We start from the raw sequence: 19,315 nt of genomic DNA on the forward strand, positions 1-19,315 counted from the left end.
CATTTGTGTGCCCACTCCAAACAAAGAAAAGTTGGTAATGGGTACATCTAGGAGAGTATTTTAAAAGAGAATCTGACGGATTCTTGCTTACTATCTTTTCTGGTCTCTTAACTATAATGAGCTGGAAACAACTAAGACTTCATGAAAGGGGTGGCAAAGACAGGAGAAGCTTGTGTTTTCCCTACCACAAGTCTTTCCTCTTCCCCGCTGTGGCACAGAGCAGCTGCTCTTACGACACTGCAGGACCATTTTTGAAGAACAGGGCCACTAACTGATGTGTGATTGCTGGACCGTACCTGAAAACCTTTATGTTTTGGTTCCAGTATTTGGAAATACAGTTTTAAGCCACTGGAGTGCTAGACAGCGAAAGCCAATTAATTGTTGCTTATAAGTTACTCCCCAGGTCCAGTTTGCTAGGTCAGAATCATAATGGGGTCCTATAAAGTTATTTGTGTATTTCCTCCTTTTACAGATTGCAACTGAAGCAATAGGGAATATCCGAACGGTTGTTTCCCTCACACAGGAGCCAAAATTTGAAAGACTGTATGGACAGAGTTTGCTTGGGCCATACAGGTAAGAAAGACTGATTTTTTAAAGCTAACATCTAATTCAGGCCAAATTACTCAATGTTGGACGTTCCAAGTGTAGCACTCCCAAGTGGTGGTTCTTCTTACACTGCAGGCCAAAAGGAACCCAATTTAGACAGGGATTGGGGAGAGTGTATTTAAAGCCTGCCTTCCCTTGCCATTTTCCCAAGTTGAAATGCTCATTCCCCACCTCCCGTGGCTGCGGTCTGCTCCACATGCATGCATAGTCTTGCATACAGTGTTTGTGGGCTTGTTTCATGTGAGGAGAACAATGTGATGAGGGGACGTCTGAGCCTTCCCTTCCGCATCACAGACTTGTCCAAATAGGGATCTCATGTATGCCACTGAAAAAGAACAAACATTTGGTAGTGCTGCATGCAGAACTCCCAGCAACACATCAGTTTGGGCCCTCAGTGAAAAGTCATGACCTGAGAGTCAATTGATTTATGCTCTGCTCTTTCTCATGGCTTGCCTTCAGATTTATTTTATTTAAATTTTAGTTTATTACATTTATACCCCTTTCTCTCCAATGGGGATCCATTACATCATTTTACATGCTCCATTTTTTCTTACATTAACCCTGTGAGGTAGGTTAGGCTGAGAGTCTGTGTCTAGCTCAAGGTTACTCAGCAAGCTTCCATGGCAGAGCAGGAAATTGAACCGGGGTCTTCCAGTTCCTAGTCCATTACTCTAGCCACAAGGGGTGTGCAGTGCCAGGGTGATTTGGTTTTCCTAATTCAGTTTACTCGAATCAGGAAAAAGAATTGGAATCAAGCGATTCCCGAAGCAGCAAGCCATGTTGGAAATCATAATTCAGGTCACTTCAGGTATGCTTTGGAAAGATTTGGCCATTATTTTCAATGGGGAACATGCTCCCGGCTTTCTGGGAGCCTTGGGGGGGCATTTTCTTTCCGAATCACACCAAACTTGGTGGGGACCTTCTTCTAACTCTCCTGTAATGGCCCTCCAAGTTTCAGGACGATTGAACATAGGGGGGCCATGTTATGGCCCCCCAAAGAAGGTACCCCATCTTCCTCCACTCTCCATTATTCCCTATGGTGAAAAACAAGGAGGCTTTCTAGGTGGCTTGGGGTGGCATTTTGCAAGCAAAATGCACCCAATTTTCAGGGGACCTACTCCTACCTCTCCTCCCACCCATCCCCAAGTTTCATGGAGATTGCACTATGGGGGCAATTTTATGGCCTCCCAAAGAAGGTGCCCCATCCTTCTCCACTCTCCATTATTCCCTATGAGAAAAAACAAGGGGGCTTTCTAGGTGGCTTGGGGTGGCATTTTGCAGGAAAAATGCACCCTAGTTTCAGGGGACCTGCTCCTACCTCTCCTTCCACTACCACCGCCCCAAGTTTCAGGGAGATTGCTCTTTGGGGGGGGGCATTGTATGCCCCCCCAAGGTGGTTTCCATACCATACTATAGTTCTACTGTGGGGTAAACTCTCACACAGCAGAAACACATGGATTGTGGCTGCCAATGGCTGCAGCCATGGTCCCATTCACAATCCACCCCCCAACAGCCCAACAGCAAGAAAGACACACAGCCCAAAATCCTCCATCACCCCCAGAGCTGGCTGGCCAGCCACTCTCCATTATTCCCTATGACGAGATCTTTTCAGACTTTGCTCCCAGGGGCACTTATGCACAGGGTGGGTGCCACACAGCACACACATGCACCCCTGATGTAAGCTCATCCCTGGGAAAGCAAAGCAGAAGCAAAGACATGCACCCCCAAATCCTCCATCATCCCCAGAGCTGGCTGGCCAGCCATTCTCTATTCTTCCCTATGACAAGAACTTTTTAAATTTTTCTTCCCTGGGGCACTTATGCACAGGGTGGGTGCCACACAGCACAGGCATGCACCCCTGATGCAAGCTCCTCCCTGGGAAAGCAAGGCAGATGCTAAGACACATAACCCCAAATCCTCCATCACCTCTGGAGCTGGCTGGCCAGCCACTCTCCATTCTTCCCTATCTTTGCACCAGAGAATCACACACACAACAAAAATAATTTTTAAAAAACAGCATTAACCATCACAATCCACACCATCACTATAAAATCACAACTTACAGTCCTAGATTACAACAGCCCCCACCATCACACCAGAGAATCACACACACACAAAATTGTTAAAAATTGTATTTCTCAATAACAGCAGTAAATATCACAATTTGCATCATCACTATTAAATCACAACTTATAGCCCTAGATTAAAATAACCCCCAACTTCACACCAGAAAATCACATGCACACAACAAAAATAATTTCTTTAAAATTTTATTTCTGGGACTTCCTGCCCTCCCTCCCCACATAACAGCATTATTAACATTACATTACAGCAGTACATCACATAACATTACATATTCAAATCACAACATACAGTCCAGTTTGAACCCCAAAAATTACATCATACCCGAGAATCACACACCAAAAAAATTTCTTTTAAAAAGTATTTCTTTGATTTATTTCTTGGATTTCCATCACATCATCCATTCCACCCAAGCCAAATTCAACCGGGGGACACTCTTGCAACTTAGTCCAGCAGAACCATTGTCATTTTCTGCGGCCAGGCTCTGAGTTCAACCAGTGGGGAAACACCACAGAGCAGAATCAGACAGTACCAAGCCGCAAGTACAACACAATGGCATTCACAGACCACAGTTGCAAAGGATTCCCCACCCCACCTCCACTAGCTTCAGGCTGAACACTGCCTATGAGGCAACATTGGTATCTAGCCTTCATCATCAGCTGGTGCCCACCCACACCATTCCTCCCCACTCCCCCCACCCCCTTCAACAACATTTAACATCAGTTTTCAATATCAACATTTAACAGCAAAGACAGAAGTTAACAACATTTAAGAGAATTATACAACATTTAACAACATCAGTTTTAAAATGCTTAACAACATTTAACAACAGTAAATAGCTTCGTTTTGGGCTGCTTCTCTGGGTTTCCATGTCCTTCTACAGTTTACAGTTTACCTAACCTAACCTGTCTCTCCCTGTCTTCCCATTCCAGTGGAGGTCAACATTTCTGGGGCCTCTATTCACATTTATCAGAACAAATTTGTACCCACAGGGACTGGGCCAGTGCTGCTGCATTCTGTGTGTGTTTGGGGGGCTGGCCAAATTGCAGGGTGCATCCCGTCTGCCACTGAGTTCCACCCTCCTTATGCTGGTGCTCTAACCAATTTTAATTATGAGAAGAGCACTATTCCCCAGGTCCTAGACTCGCAAAGGATGCAGGCCACAAGGAAGGCTCACCTCATTTGCTCTGGAAGTCCACTCCTGAGAAATTGAAGAGCCGTATTTTGACCTTCAGGAAGACCAATTGCTCAACTCTCCATGGGAGAGGGAGAGTGCGATGTGAGCTGACAATGTTGCCCGCATAAGAAAAGACACGCTCACTCTCCACACTCATTGGAGGGCATGAGAGGAGCTGCTGTGCCTCGAGGGAGAAGTCTGGCTAGACCACCTCTTTCTTAGCCCAGTAGCTCAGCGGATCAGTGGACAGCAACTCGCAGGGCTCCACAAGGTAATCCCTGACCATTGCCTTCGCTGAATCCTGTCTCACACGACTCATGATCCCAGAGGGGCTAAGGGCCCACCAGAGCATTTCCATCTCCATGGACATCTCGGTGGTGGCCACGGGAGGAGCCTGCTCAGAAGGGGCATGAGAGGGACCAGCAGGGCTGGGGCCCCCCCACCTCTGATGACAGGTGGCTCCTCTTGGCCTGCCTACACATCACCCACAGACGAGGACATCTCTGGTGCTTGTGAGGTTCCCATCCCGCTCGGTGAAAGTACCCTTAATGAGTGGGTTGCACATGGTCACCAACCTGTACGACTCCTTCTCTGTGAAAGGCTTTAGCTTGACAGCTATGCCCTAGTGCAGCCTTTTCATGAGTGCATGCGCTCCTGGAATCAAGTCTGCACGTGCTGCGTCTGGGTCCACAAAGGAGGTCATTGAACTCTGCAATGTGTGCACAAGAGGAATGACCAGACCCAGGGTCACCATGTCAGATGAGACCAGCACAGTGAAGTCCTTGAAGGGCTTCAGGACCACCATTGTCTGGGAGATGGTGAGCCAATCCTCTCGGCTGAACTCATCCTCCTGCCTCCAAGCATCGCTCTCTGAGATCCACGCCTTGAGGGCGGCCTGCTGCTCCACCAAGCGCTCCAGCATGGCACAGGTGGAGTTCCAGTGAGTGACAATGTCAGAGATCAGTCAATGCTCCAGCATGCCTGTCCTGGCCTGCTTCTGGTGCAGATCGTGAGTGGACTTCACACTGCGCGAGAAATGTTGTGAGTCTCCAACATTTCTGCAGGAGACACTGGAGCTCATGAATTGCGTGGTCCTGGGGTACTCTGGGGGAGCCCAAACCAAGCGCAGACTTCACCATGAGGTGAAGTTTGTGGGCCACACAGTAAATGTGCTTCTGGCCCACCAGCGCCATCACTGCCCTCATGTGGCCACCATCCGTCCAACTCCCTCTTCAAGGTGGCCACAATGTTCTCTGCCATGTGCGCCACATTGAGAACCTCGGCATGGAGCAAAGCCTTGCAGTAGCAGGCCTGGTGTTCTCCCATCTGTTCCTGCCTAACACTGGGCACCCACCCCCACCCTGAAGGTTGCCACCAGTGAGCAGTAAGCGACAGGTACGCATGCTGCACACTAGAGCAGGTCTAGATGTCGGACATGAAGTGCACAGTTCTCCCAGCAGCGCGGGACAACTGTGCCTTCATGTGGTCCCCGGCAGCCCTGTAAAACAAGGGCACCATGGTCCTGCTCAATGTTGTGCAAGCAGAGATTGTGTACCAGGGTTAGGCATCATGGAGCAGCCCCTGGAAGCCCAAGTCGTCAACTTTGGAGAACGGCTGACCATCTACAGCAATCATATTGAAGATATGTTGCATGACGCACCTGCTCACCTTCTGGATCCCCCCTTCGGGCACACTACTGCCCTGTGTACCAAACATCTCTCTCAGAGAGGCTTGGCATCCCTGCCCTACAGGAACCCATGGGGGGAAAGCACCAGAGGAGCCTGCCTCATTCTGGCTTGCTGGCATCCATGTGGTGCCACTTGAACTCCCCCCCCCCAAAGAAGCACCGCCTAGTGTTGCCTCTTCAGATGGTTCCGCATGCCAGATGTGGAGAGATGGTTCACATCCCTCCTGCGACTGATCCGTTGCCTACAATGCTTGCACTGGGCAAACGGGGGGGGGGGGTCCTCCATTCTCTGGAAGTTATTTCAGATATCAGAGGTAGTAGGGGGCCACACTGCACAGGGCAGGTGCTTACGGGGGCCCCCAGGAGACACCTCCTGTGAGAACACATTGAGAACCTCGGCATGGAGCAAAGCCTTGCAGTAGCAGGCCTGGTGTTCTCCCATCTGTTCCTGCCTAACACTGGGCACCCACCCTCACCCTGAAGCCTCGGCTGGGCAGTCACAGATGGACAAGGATGAAGGTGCAGAGATGTGGGCTCTTCCACCACACTCTCTTCCTCTTCCTCCAGCACCCTCTCCTTCTGCACAGCCGTGAGAGGCCTGCTGCTAGCCTCAGAAAACAGGAGAGGACCGCCAAGCGGGAGGTTCCTCCTGCAGTTTCTCCAACATCCTGTGTCCTTGGGGTGAGCATGAAGGATGGAAAAGTCACATGCCCCATGTCCATCCCAGAAGACACCATATGCTGCCCCTCCTCCAGCTGCTGGGTCTCAACAGCTGGAGAAAGGGGAGCCTCAGCAGCAGGCCCCTGCCCAGACCCAACTCCTGCCTCAAACACCTGGGTTGGGGGTGGGCCTCCAGCTGCTGCCTCAGGAAAGAGGGCCTTGCGAGCCCTCTTGCTGTCACCAGAAGCCAGGCTGGTGAACAGCAGCAGTGCAGGGAAGGGCCTCCTCCGCTCATATGGGGGGATAGCCGCAGCACTCCTCCTCCCCCTCCCCCTCCCCTCCACCCCTCTAGTCTTAGCCCTAGCATTTCCCCCGGGGCCCCTCTCAGCTTTCCTGTCACTCATTTTGTCCCCCTCCTTGAACCTACACTAACTAGCTCTTAAGTTTTTAACCCCCCCCAAGCAACTAGCCAAAAGCTTTAGTTTCAAAACCTATCTACCTGTTCTAGATCTTCTTTGTGGCCCTGTTCCTGGAGATGGTCAGAAATCTCTTTTGAAATAGCCCTATTTATTTTTGTGAACCTAAACCTACACCACCAAACAGCTAAATCCCTCTTCAGGAATCAAGCTGGCCCTAAACCCCCGATATAAATGGAAGCCCATTACAAAAACAAAATGCCCAACCTGGCTCCAAGGGTGCCAGAGGTGGGCAGGGAAACCCTAGTTAAGGGGCAGCCTATTTATATGAATATAACTTGAACAGACCACTAGCCTACCTTACAAAACCACTATTTAAAACTAAGTACTCTCAGAAACCCGAAGTATGCTACCCAAACACTGCTATAATACCACAACCCCCCAACCAACCAACAAAACAGCAATTACAGTTAACAACAACCCCAAACTGTAAAACACCAACCAGTCTAAAAACCAACAACTCCAAACACTAACTGCAAAGCAAAGAAAACAGCCACACAACCCCCAACAATCAAGCACCCCCAATGAAGCCCACCTACACCTCCATCCACACACACAGCAGCCCCCCCACAAGAACTAAAAAAAGGCCACACAACAATGAATGTAAAACTTTAACAATAACTTTTAAACTTTAGCAGCCCCCCGCCCCACAAGAACTGGAAAAAAGGCCCAAGATAACTTTAAACCTTTAACTTCCCCCTGCACAAGAACTAGAAAAAAAGGTCACAACAATAAATGTTAAACTTTAACAATATAACTTTTAAACCTTAACAGCCCCCCCACCCCTAGGAACTGGAAAAAAGGCCCCAAATAATTTTAAACCTTCAACAGCGCCCCCCACAAGAACTAGAAAAAAAGGCCACAATAGTAAACGTGAAACTTTAACAGCAGCCCCCTCAAAAGACACAGAAAACCAAAGCACAGATAACAAAAAACATCAATTTTCAGTAACAGTTTTCTCAACAAAATTTTAAACCAAATTCACAAACAAAAGAAAAAGCAGTCAACGCCAGCAAGCCAAGCCCACCTCCCAAAACCCAAATGCAACTGCAGCCACTCACCCTTCACGCACACAATCACTCACTCACTCAATCACTCAAGGCAGCAAGAACTCGCTCAATCACGAAAAACAAATTAAAGAAAAATTAAAATAAAAAACCCTTCCCTTCCCCCCAACCACCCACCAAGAGAAATAACCAACCCTCTTCCCCCAAAGAGAAAACCCAGTGAGTCAGTAAACTGACTCTCCTACTAGTCTCCTGAAGTCCAGCGATGTCAGTCAGTCGCAGTCCAGAAGGCCAGCCAAGGGACTCCTAAGCCATCACGGATACAGAGCTCAGAGGATCCAGCACAGGAACTCTCTCTCACTCAATGTCTCTCTCTCTAGGCCAAAAATGAATGGAGGCTGGCTTAAGGCAGGTGTCCAATTTAATTCCCTGCAGCATTTCAAAAAAGGCACTCTCCTTCCAGAGAATCCCATTGGCTGGAAAGAAAATGCTGCTGCACGATTGGACAATCCTAACTCTCCCTCCCTTCCCTGATCCCCCTTCCTCCTCCCCCTTGTACTCCTTTCTTCCCCCTCCCATCCTGTGAAATTGGAGGGAATCTCTGCAAGCAGCACTTTTCTTGCAAATGCAAACAGCCATCAAAGTGCTCCCAGTTAAGCCAAAGCATGCTGGCCCCGATTCGGGAATACCGAATCTACCCAAATTGGGCCTGATTTGGGTATTTAACCCAAATCGGAAACCCAAAGCGCACATCCCTACTAGCCACTACACAATGTGCCCTTTTCCCAAGCAGCATTGCCTTGGATTCTCAGGCACTAGTCTTGTGAAATCTAGCGGGCCATTTTGCATGAGGTAAGGATTTCAGAAATGGTCTCCAAAATCATAAAGCAGCTTCAATATTGCATTTCCTTTACCATAGTTTAAAGAAATAGTCAGAATGCTAATTTAGTTCTCAGTCTGACCCAACCAGGAGAGCTACTCTCAAAATCTTGGACTGGAAATACATGATACTACCTTAAACTCCTGGCTGCCACCAAAAAATGGCAACCATGTGTTTAATTCCATGCTCCCATTCCGTTATGTCTAGGACATTTTATCCATATGCCAAAGTGACAATGTTATGAATTTGCCTGACAGGTAGGAGGCCATCCTGCCTCTGAAAGGTAAAATATCCAACCCGCTGTTTTCCACCTGAGCCTGTAGGAGTGCTGCTCCACCAGCCAGTCACCTTTCAAAGTGGGGATGGCATGTTGGAGAGAAGCACATGCAGCAGCAGCAGTCAGTTTAGGTCTGCCAAGGGTTGCCAGCTGTGAGTTGGAAAATACCTGGAGATAGCCTCCACTCTCCAAAGCAGCCATTTTCTCTCATGACAAAACTTACTTCACGACAGCAAACCCAAAGCCTTTCACTACCCCATCTGCACCTTATAACTGAGGGGAAGTTTGATTTTAAAAGAGTTCAGTTCCCCAAAATTAGATACTGTGAGTGTACCTTGACTGGTTTATAGGAGCCTGCCATACCTATCCACCTCTCAGACGTACCAGTCATATGATCTGTGGAGGGGCAAGTAATGGATGGGTGGTTTCATTGCAGCAGAGTTTTATCTGGGAACCAGAATTTTAATCAATACAATAGTAATGTGTATATTTATGTGCAAAAAAACCCCCCTCCTTAATTTTTGTTTCAGAAATTCTATGAAGAAAGCCCACATACACGGGCTGACATTTGGCCTTTCCCAAGCAATGATGTACTTTACCTATGCAGGGTGTTTTCGATTCAGTGCCTTCCTTGTGAGAAATGAGTACATGGATTTTAAAAATGTTTTCTTGTAAGTACCACTGTTGTCTTTAAAACAATTCAAGTCATTTTGTGCATGTATTAAGATGCAACATTCAGCAATAGTCCATCCACCATTCAGATCATATGAAGTTGTTTTATCAGTTCATGTCTGGGCTGGTTTGGATGACTTTCCTCTGAACGGAAACTACCCATGGTGTCAGGGTGAGGTCACACGCCTTCCACTGCAAGATGCAATTGTCTCCCTTCTGGGTTCAGCTGACATCCACATATGAATGGAGCACTTGCAAAGAACCTGCCCACTTAAGCTCCTATATGTATGGGACCAGCATCCTACAAACAATCCAGGAATCAGCCACAGTCTGTATCCATGTGCATTCAATTTAGCATGAATAGGCCCTATACAAATATCACTTCCGTTCGGGGACATCTGCTGGGTCCAGAGGCTCCCTCGCCTCATGTAGCCTGTATCATGTCTTTTGAAGTAGCCAATAGTAAACTGTCATCATGATTCTGCAGCCTGTAACATATCTGTAATGGAATTAGATACACAAGCATTAATCAGATTTTTTATTGCCATTGTACAGTAAATACTACTGAGCCTTAGAGAAAGTTGCATGGGCTTTGCAAACCCATATACTAAGTCAATGACAGCCTGGCAATTAGAATCTAAATATCCTGCTTTCAGCAGTCTATGTATGTTATTTATTTATTTATAGTCTGCTTTTTCCACTGAGACTCAAGGCAAATTACACTGTGTGTAATGCGATCAACAGCTGGGCATTCAATAAACATACAACAGAGTATGAATAACAGAAATTTGAAAAGAAGCAAAAATTCAAGTACAGGAATAAAGAGATGGAACATTGCTGAAACAAAGCATATGTAATTTGACATGACCTACTAAATGATGTAGAAACTATTTACTTTTGGCCCTTTTTGCACTTACAGTTTAAACTGCCATTTATGAGCATTCGCCCTGATAGCAGTGGCTTCGGCATTGCACCTGTTTATTTCACACTGTCCTCTGCAGTTTTGATTTGGCATCTGTGCTTCATTTCAGACCCACTTTGAAGCCTCGGTACAGTTTCGGGCTTTTGGAGCTTTGCAATTCATACCACACTTTTTTTTTTTTAACTTTGAGCATACGTAGTAATGTTGCAATGCTGGAACCCATTCCCTCCCCCCTTTTGCTGATTGGGCTGTCCCCTCCTACTGGAGAGGCAATTGGTGACAGAGTTCCAGGGGGGAAACATATACCACTCTCATTTATTTTTTTAAAAAGCCAAGCCAGGAAAGGGTTAAAATGCTGCTTCATCCCCTATGGCTTTGTTTCCAAAGGACTGTACAAAATGTTTGGGTTTTTTTCTTTTTCGCAAAGCAGCCATTTAATTCTTTCCTGGCTTTTAAAGCCAGGAGGAATGTGCAGTAACTTTACAATGTTACAACTTTACAACCCATTCTTTCCGTTGGAAAAAAAAAGAGTGTGTGTGCATATCCCAAGGGAGGAAGGGGAAAGCAGCCATTTAACCCGTTCCTGGCTTTTAATGCCAGCAGGGAATTAGCAGCAAGCTTAGGAATTGTTCCTGGCTTTGAGAAAAAAAATAAGAGAGTGTGTGCATACCCAGGAGGAAGGAAACCAACGGAGAAGCAGCCTTATGACCCTTACCTCGCTTTGCTAAAAAAATAGTGGACAAGGAGTTCAGAGAGCTGAGGAGGGTGGGAGTGGTCATTCTGCACAGACCAATCAGCTACCGGGGAAAATAAGAGGGGGAAGTAGAGAAGCCAAAGGGGAGTAGAGAGTTCACACTGACATTAATCGAGCCAGACATGACTTGGCAGTGGCTTCAAAATAACATCACGGTATGTCCGCGGGGGGGGGGGATTGCAGATGCTGTGGACAAACATCAGTTCTGTATCCCATGACTACCTTGCAAGTGTGAAAGTCCTGCAAACAATGGGAAGCAGAAAAGGTGCTGATGAAACGCTTTAAAGTCTCACTGTGAAAAGTACCTCTGTTTGCATTTCCAGGGTATTCTCCTGCATTGTCTTTGGTGCCATGGCACTAGGACAGACTGCTTCATTTACACCGGATTATGCCAAAGCCAAAGTATCAGCAGCTCACATGTTCATGTTGTTTGAAAGAGTACCTTCAATAGACAATTACAGCGAGGAAGGATTAAAACCTGTAAGTTGATTACTGGAAGTTATTTCCTAACCTATTAAAATATTCCACTTTTTTGATGTTGCACTGAGGCCTCCTTTTCTCCAGCGATCTCTGACTGGTCTACATTATTGACTCCTCCATTTTATCCTTTCAGCAACCCTGTGAGGTAGGCTAAGTTGCACAAGAATGATTGGTCCACCGCCACCCAGGAAAATTCATTGCTGAGTGAGGACTAGAATCTTGAACTTTATCTGTGGTCCTGTTGAGGACCTTGACCTTAATGGGCTACACATCCTGTGATCTGAAGCACAGTTTTGAGGACAGATGCAGAGTCAGTCTATACAGTCTGCATATGCCTGTGACTTTGTACCATCTGAATCCTAGTCCTTCCTAGTGCCAGTGGTGGTGCTGCAGTACCAGTATGGGGTATGCAATTTGCAGCCCTTTGAGTCTGCAGAAATAAAAGTGTCTGGTTTGTCCAGCTTCTCTTGTTTCTGACTTAACATCAAGGATGTGCTGTTTGGATGCATCCTTAAGAAATTAGGAGAAATCAGTACAGACTATTCAACATGGGAGAAGATCCCACTCGAACCAGCCCTCCATCTCCATTGGTCATATTTGTAGTCCAGATTCCTAGTACAGATGCAGAATTAGAATTGCACTATCTAATTTAACCCAGAAAAATTGCAGATACCAAGCAAGTTAACATCATTCAGTGCCATACCATTCTGAATTTTAATAGTAAACGTGTGCTACATGTTTGTTTGCAGTTGCTCAACCACTTTCCAAAATTCATGGCCGTTGCTTTAATTTTAGGAAACATTTAGCAGCAATATCGTCTTCAAGGAGGTGGCCTTTAATTATCCAACACGGCCAGACGTCTCAGTGCTCCAAGGACTGAGTGTTGCCGTCAAAAAGGGACAGACGTTGGCTCTTGTGGGAAGCAGTGGCTGTGGGAAGAGCACCCTGGTCCAATTGCTTGAAAGGTTCTATGACCCTCTCAGTGGAGAAGTGGTACGTTTGTATTTTTTTTTAACAAGAATGATGGAACATTGTACTGTATAATGTCTGTAGCAATTCTCCCAACTTGATTACTAGTTACTGATGAGCAATTGGGGTTTTTTTTTAGACTTGTGATTTTATTAAATTGGGAACACTAGGGCCACTAGGAACAACATGCTGGAGTTAGAGTTCGGCAGTGGGAGCAACAATAAAAAACAGAAATCTGCCCCACCCCCCAGGATCCAACACTTTGTCACAGTGCTCTGAGCAACCTTGCTCTGAAGTGCCTTTCAGTACTGGAGAATTCTTTGAACAGAATGGAAACAAGCACACTAGATTTGGTAATGAAGCATTTTTCATGTTGATTCAGTTGCATTATTCAGCTTTAAGTTAATGACCAGCACTGCAGCATTCCAAAGAGCAAAGTACACTTAAGAATTCTTTCTTCATATTATTTTTAAAGCTTATGTGTAGGGTTGCCAACCCCCAGGTGGGCTGAGGCGAGCTCCCAGAATTACAGCTGATCTCCAGACCGCAGAGATTAGTTCCCATGGAGAAAATGGCTGCTTTGAGGGTGACTTTATTGCATTATGCTCTGCTGAGGTCCCTGCCCAGTTTCCATCCCCAAATCTCCAGGAATTTCCCAACCAGGAGTTGATGACCATATTTATATGTTCTGTTGTTTACAATCCATTCAAAGAATTGCCGTTTCTATCACACAGTGCTTTTCAAATTAACTGAAGAAATCAGTGTTTGGAATATGTCTTGTACTTTTATAGTATATTTTTATTGTTGCATTTTGTTTTTCTATGGTACCTTGGGTATCCTTTCTAGTATAAAAAATGCCTAAATAAATGTTTAGAAAATTCAAAACATTTAACATGCAATGATAATTTTCATTAAGGAGGAGAATTCATGTCTGGGCTGGACTACTGAGTTATGCAGACTGTGCCAGACTCTGGCTCCTGACCCTCAATGGGGTGCCACTTACGCCAGTGTCGTCGGTTAGGAGTCTGGGGGTGATTCTGGATGCCTCCTTGAAAATGGAGGCACAGGTTGCAGTAGTTGCCAGGTCCTCTTTTTTCCATCTACAGCAGACCAGGCAGCCTTGTCCCGTAACTTTCAACCAGCGACTTAACTACAGTGATCCAGGCAATGGTCATCTCTAGGTTGGACTACTGTAACTCGCTCTACGCAGGGCTTCCCTTGAGCCTGATCTGGAGACTGCAGCTGGTTCAAAATGCAGCAGCGTGTGTTATTGTAGGAGCGCCGACTATAGCACATATAACACCGATATTGCACCAACTGCATTGGCTGCCAGTGGAGTACTGGATCAGGGTCAAAGTTTTGGTATTAACCTACAAAGCCCTTTGCAAACTGGGACCAGCGTATCTGTGAGACCGCCTCTCCCCATATGTGCCCCAGAGGACACTCCAATCAGAAGAGAAAGATCTATTGATGGTCCCTGGCCCCAAGGAGGCCCGCCTGACCTCAACCAGAGCCAGGGCATTTTCAGTCCTGGCTCCATACTGGTGGAACACTCTGTCTACTGAGACCTGGGCTTGGCAGGATTTGTTATTTCGCTGGGCCTGTAAGACAGATGTTCCACCAGGCAAATGGTTGAGGTAGGGCTTGGCCTTTGCCAGCTGAAAAAAGAGAAGAATATAAAATCTGAATCCCTCCCTACTACGGCTGTCCAGCACCTTATCTTGTAGAGCTGTGCTTGCTGCCTATCAATTGCTGCCATCTGACTGTAATTAGTAATTTTTTTATGAATGATTTTCTCTTTGAAATTTTCTTTTAAATCTATTTATGGTTTTAACTGTATAAATTAATTCTAATATGTTTTTAAACTGTTGTAATCCCCCCCCTCTGAGCCCTCCATGGGGAGGGCGGAATAGAAATCCAAAGTAAATGAATAAAATAAATAAAAGTCTTGCCAGTGGCCATTGTACAGAATAGAAATGCTGATCCTGTATTTTTGAAGTTTTCCTGCTCAAGAAATGTTAACTAGCTTTCATCTTTTCTAGCGGTTGGGGGACCAAAATACAAAACAGTTAAATATTCAGTGGCTGAGATCTCAGATTGGAATAGTCTCTCAAGAACCGGTCCTTTTTGACTGCAGCATTGCTGAGAATATTGCCTATGGTGATAACAGCCGAGTGGTGCCGTTTGATGAGATTGTAAATGTAGCTAAAGCAGCCAATATACATTCCTTCATTGAATCTCTACCAGATGTAAGTGACTTCTCTGTGTTCTCCACACATAGCCTTTTAGGACTTTGTATTCTGTTCCTTGAAAGTAAATTTAACCAAAATCAGTGTTCCAGTTAGGTGTGTGTTAGGATTTGGGATGGGGGAGAGATGTTCGGCATGACAAATGAAACAAAAATGTTATTCTGAAGGACTGCTAACAGTGCCTCAAGGTAACATTGAGCTATTAAAAAAGAACCCAGGAAATGGAAATACCATGAATGCCTTTTAAAAAAAACTATACTTCACAAGGTATACTTCTCAGTGATTTGCCTTAATAATTACAGCAATGGAAATTGTGCATGTTATTATAACTTACATTTCTGCTTCGTAATATTAGATGTAAAATAACAGTAGTAATATTAGTAACATTCAATTTATATACCGCCCTTCAGGACAACTTAACGCCCAATCAGAGCAGTTTACAAAGTATGTTATTATCCCCACAACAAACACCCTGTGAGGTGGGTGGGGCTGAGAGAGTTCCAGAGAGCTGTGAATGACCCAAGGTCACCTAGCTGGCTTCAAGTGGAGGAGTGGGGAATCAAACCTGGTTCTCCAGATTAGAGTCTCACCACTCTTAACCACTACATCAAACTGGCTCTCAGCTTATAGAAGCTGCTTTGTGCCAATAAATCCCTCGTCATGACTGTATTCAGGAACACAGTTGCATGAAGATAAGTTATTCTGAACAGTCAAGAGATGGTAGCTATCTGTAATCTTTTCTCCTAGCAGCCATAATTGCAGTGAGGATGGTTGGCTCACTGTTTATACAGACTGGCAACATACTTGATATCTCGGTATTTGATTGCAATGAGGAATTTAGCAGTACAAAATGCTGGATAAAAAAAGACCCCCCCCCAAATGTGTGGTTTGATTTCCCCACTCTGATCTCGTTAAGCCATTAGATCATTATTCACTACCTCAGACATTATTCTGACAGTGATGCTTACCCAACATTCTTTTCTCTTCCCTGGGCTAGTTTACTGAGACGTGGATTTCCAAAATTATTTCTCAGAATACTGTTTTGTAATTATGTTGATATTCCTCACAAACCCAGGCTGTGTTAGCCATATAGTGTCGTTCCCTATCATGGGTTATATTGGACTTGCCTTAATTTGTGGATTCCATTACTTCAGTATACCTGAGATAATACTGCAATTTTAAATAGTTAGGCATCCCACAGAAAGTGTTGAGGAACTTTTCATTATGCGGGAACTGTTTTCCCTTTGTCAACCTGTTTTTTCCAGCTTCTGATCAAATTCTAGCTATCTAAGCAAATGTGATTTAACAGTCTCTCTCAGAACCATTCCTTATGTAACATGCCTTCTATCATTAGGTCTTTCCTTTGGATACATTCCATCTGTCAGTAACATTTTTTCTTCATGGGTTATTAAGTTTTCTGTTGAATGACATTTGCCACAGTTTCTTGCAAAACTTTCCCTTACCTTGTGCTAGACAGGTGTCTTCTACTGGTGATCATGGATAAAGAGTTGTAGTAACTTTGTACTTTGGGTACTGTACAGTGGATATGGCACCTTAATACATTAAGTGGCAAACTATAATTTTGCCCCATTTTGGGCAATGGCCAGCAGAATACAGATGGCTGTTGTAGCAGTTGGAGTATTCACATAACATCTTTCCTTGAACAGTACAGGGAGGCTTCAGGGAACGACAAGGCTGAGAGGGGTTTTTAAAAGTTATGTGTATACTTTAGAAATACTGATGAGCAAATCATTAATATTTAATAAAACCAAATCCATTTGATGTGTGTCAAATATATAAAATGGGATTGTTACATATCAGGTTTGATTAAAGTAATATTTATTGAACATAGAAATATAACACTTCTGTGGGTGACAAAGGAACTCAGCTCTCTGGTGGCCAAAAACAACGCATCGCCATTGCTCGAGCCCTAATCCGCTATCCTAAACTACTTCTACTAGATGAAGCAACTTCTGCACTTGATACTGAAAGTGAAAAGGTAACTCTTTGGGGTTTATCTGCCGGGAGGGGTATCAAAAGCACAGGATGCCCATCATCAGGGCATTATTGGCATAATTTGCTTCATTGGGAAATAGCTGTAGCCAGCCAGGAGTTTCAGAGGTATGTCTTCGTAAATAAATCCATTAAGGTCCATTGTATAAATCTGCCATGATCATATTATATCAATACATGTGAGAACAACTTCTAGGGAGGATTTACACACACTTATCTTTCACTCAGTCTTTGAACTGAGTGTATCTTGTATCTTCTGTGGAGAGCTTTAATCATGAAGTAGGGCATTTATAAGAATGAGCAACTATAGAATAACATATAGGGATTTTTCACCTTGTAGGGACATTTCCCTGAAAAAAAAAACCTCAATATGGCAAATAAAAGGGGTTCCTTGGCATAAAGTTTTTCATTAATTCAAAGTATCTTCTCTTTCCAATAGGTAGTCCAAGAGGCCCTGGATAAAGCCAGACAAGGACGTACCTGCATTATAATAGCTCATCGGTTATCTACTGTTCAAAATGCTGACAGTATAGCAGTAATCCAAAATGGAAAAGTCATAGAAAAAGGAACACATCAGCAACTACTGGCCGAGAAAGGAGTCTATTACTCACTAGTTAATGTTCAAGCAGGGACCTCCAATGCGTAAATTAAATGACAATATATATATATTGCTAGCAATGCATTTGTAATTGCCATCTCTAAACACAAAAGGTACTGCTTCTACAACCCCATATTAAAGTAACAAACTTGTACTAATAATAGGTTGGGTTCTTCTAAGGATTCTTAGTTCAGATGTGGTACAAAACCATGTAATCGTCTAAACAAGGAACATTCCCCTAACATTGAAATATCAAACCAGGATCTGAAACCATGATTTCAAGTTGGTTTATTAATCACAGATAGTCTTGACTATAATGTTTTGAGAGGAAGGAATATGTACATTCTGGCTTGGTTTCCAGCAATGCACTCAAACACTCCCTGGCTTATAGTAGGGCCTGGTCAGAACAAAGGCAATGAAACCAGCATTTGTCAAGGCAAACCAGAAATTTAGTGTTCATCTGAGAGCCAAATTCTGGTTTGATAAAGTAATCCATAGTTAAACCGAGCAGTAATGAGACAGGAGGCCTAGGTCTTGATTCAATCCAGGTGAATGCATTGTCTTGAGCTTTGTTATCCGTTGTAATTCAGCAGTCTCTCTTTCTAATCTTGCTTTGAAATTCCTCTGCAGAATAACTGCTACTTTTAGGTTAGCAACTGAATGTCCTGGTTTTTGAATGTCGTGGTTTATGATGTCAAACTTACGTCCATTAATTCTCTGTTAAAGGGACTGGCCAGTTTGTCCAATGTAGACAACATTATGTTAGGTCAATTTATCACTGTTAAACGGATAATTAAAAAAGATCAAAACAAAACCAGGAAAGGGGGAAAGGAAGGTGGGGAGAGGAGTGGTTTGATAATGATGAATGTCCAATCAACAAGAAGTAGGTTGGAGGTGGGTGGGAATGGGTAAAACAAAACTGAAATTTTATGCACAAGGAAAAAAATTGACTCAAAATTAGCTTCCAGAAAAATACCAAAGGAAAAGTGATCTCAAAACAACCTGAGAAAACTTGAGGAAAACACAAAAAAACTCAAAGCAAAAATTGAAAGCAAAAAAATAAAAATGCATGGAGAACTCATGGAACCAAAACGGATAGAAAATATCCATGCAGAAGATCCCTGATGGCCAAAATTTGAATTACTTGCACTTCTGAGTGAAACTGTTAAAAGTATTATGGATTCCTAGTACAAATTGTTTAAAAGTTTTGGTTATCAGTGTCCACCATCAAACTCCCAGAAAAAAAATCTTGGAACTTAGCAATCATTTCCACTAATTTTACTTCAAACGTAACTTCCTAATGTAGAAGTGTGTTTAGAATGACAGACCTAAGTAGCTTGCCTTTGTTATTATGTATAAAACAAAGATGTGTAAGTACCTATAATTAAATTATTTTCATGTATTTTATTTTTGTTTCCTAAGACTGCTGTACAATAATAGCACATTACAAATGTTAAGATGTTTTAGTAAACTGAATTCTCTTTAAGTAGGTGGTTTCAATTTCAGTATTTTTACCTGCTATAAATAATCTAAGTAGCATTCAATAGTAACACAAATGGGGTAGATTAGCTCCAAGATCTGGAGCTAACAGTGTGTTTTAAAGATTATGTAACTATACTGGGCTTGCACAATCTTCTTGGTCCCCCAACTTAAGAAGGTGCATCAAGTCAGCTTCTACACACCAGCAAGCTTACACAATTCCTACACTAATGACCATTTGTTTCAAGAAGCTTGATGGTTCAAGGATTATACCCAGCGACCTCACTCCACTCCACCTCTCCTCTTGTAATCCTCAGAATATTTGTG

At 44.1% G+C, this 19,315-nt stretch overlaps 1 protein-coding gene across 2 annotated transcripts in view; it reads left to right on the forward strand.

The window, feature by feature from the left end:
• LOC129337963 (phosphatidylcholine translocator ABCB4-like) overlaps positions 1–18,998 on the forward strand; it is an 88,693-nt gene extending 69,695 nt beyond the window's left edge. For both annotated transcript variants that reach the window (XM_054991990.1, XM_054991991.1), the window contains 7 exons: positions 473–573; positions 9,383–9,523; positions 11,524–11,680; positions 12,476–12,673; positions 14,692–14,898; positions 16,751–16,897; positions 17,351–18,998. In XM_054991990.1, the coding sequence (XP_054847965.1) occupies positions 473–573; positions 9,383–9,523; positions 11,524–11,680; positions 12,476–12,673; positions 14,692–14,898; positions 16,751–16,897; positions 17,351–17,557 (1,158 nt within the window). In that variant the 3' untranslated portion in view covers positions 17,558–18,998. The remainder of the gene's footprint in view (positions 1–472; positions 574–9,382; positions 9,524–11,523; positions 11,681–12,475; positions 12,674–14,691; positions 14,899–16,750; positions 16,898–17,350) is intronic.
• The last annotated feature ends 317 nt before the right edge of the window (positions 18,999–19,315 follow it).

This window comes from Eublepharis macularius, chromosome 11 (assembly GCF_028583425.1).
Source record: "Eublepharis macularius isolate TG4126 chromosome 11, MPM_Emac_v1.0, whole genome shotgun sequence".
Lineage (NCBI taxonomy): Eukaryota > Metazoa > Chordata > Lepidosauria > Squamata > Eublepharidae > Eublepharis > Eublepharis macularius.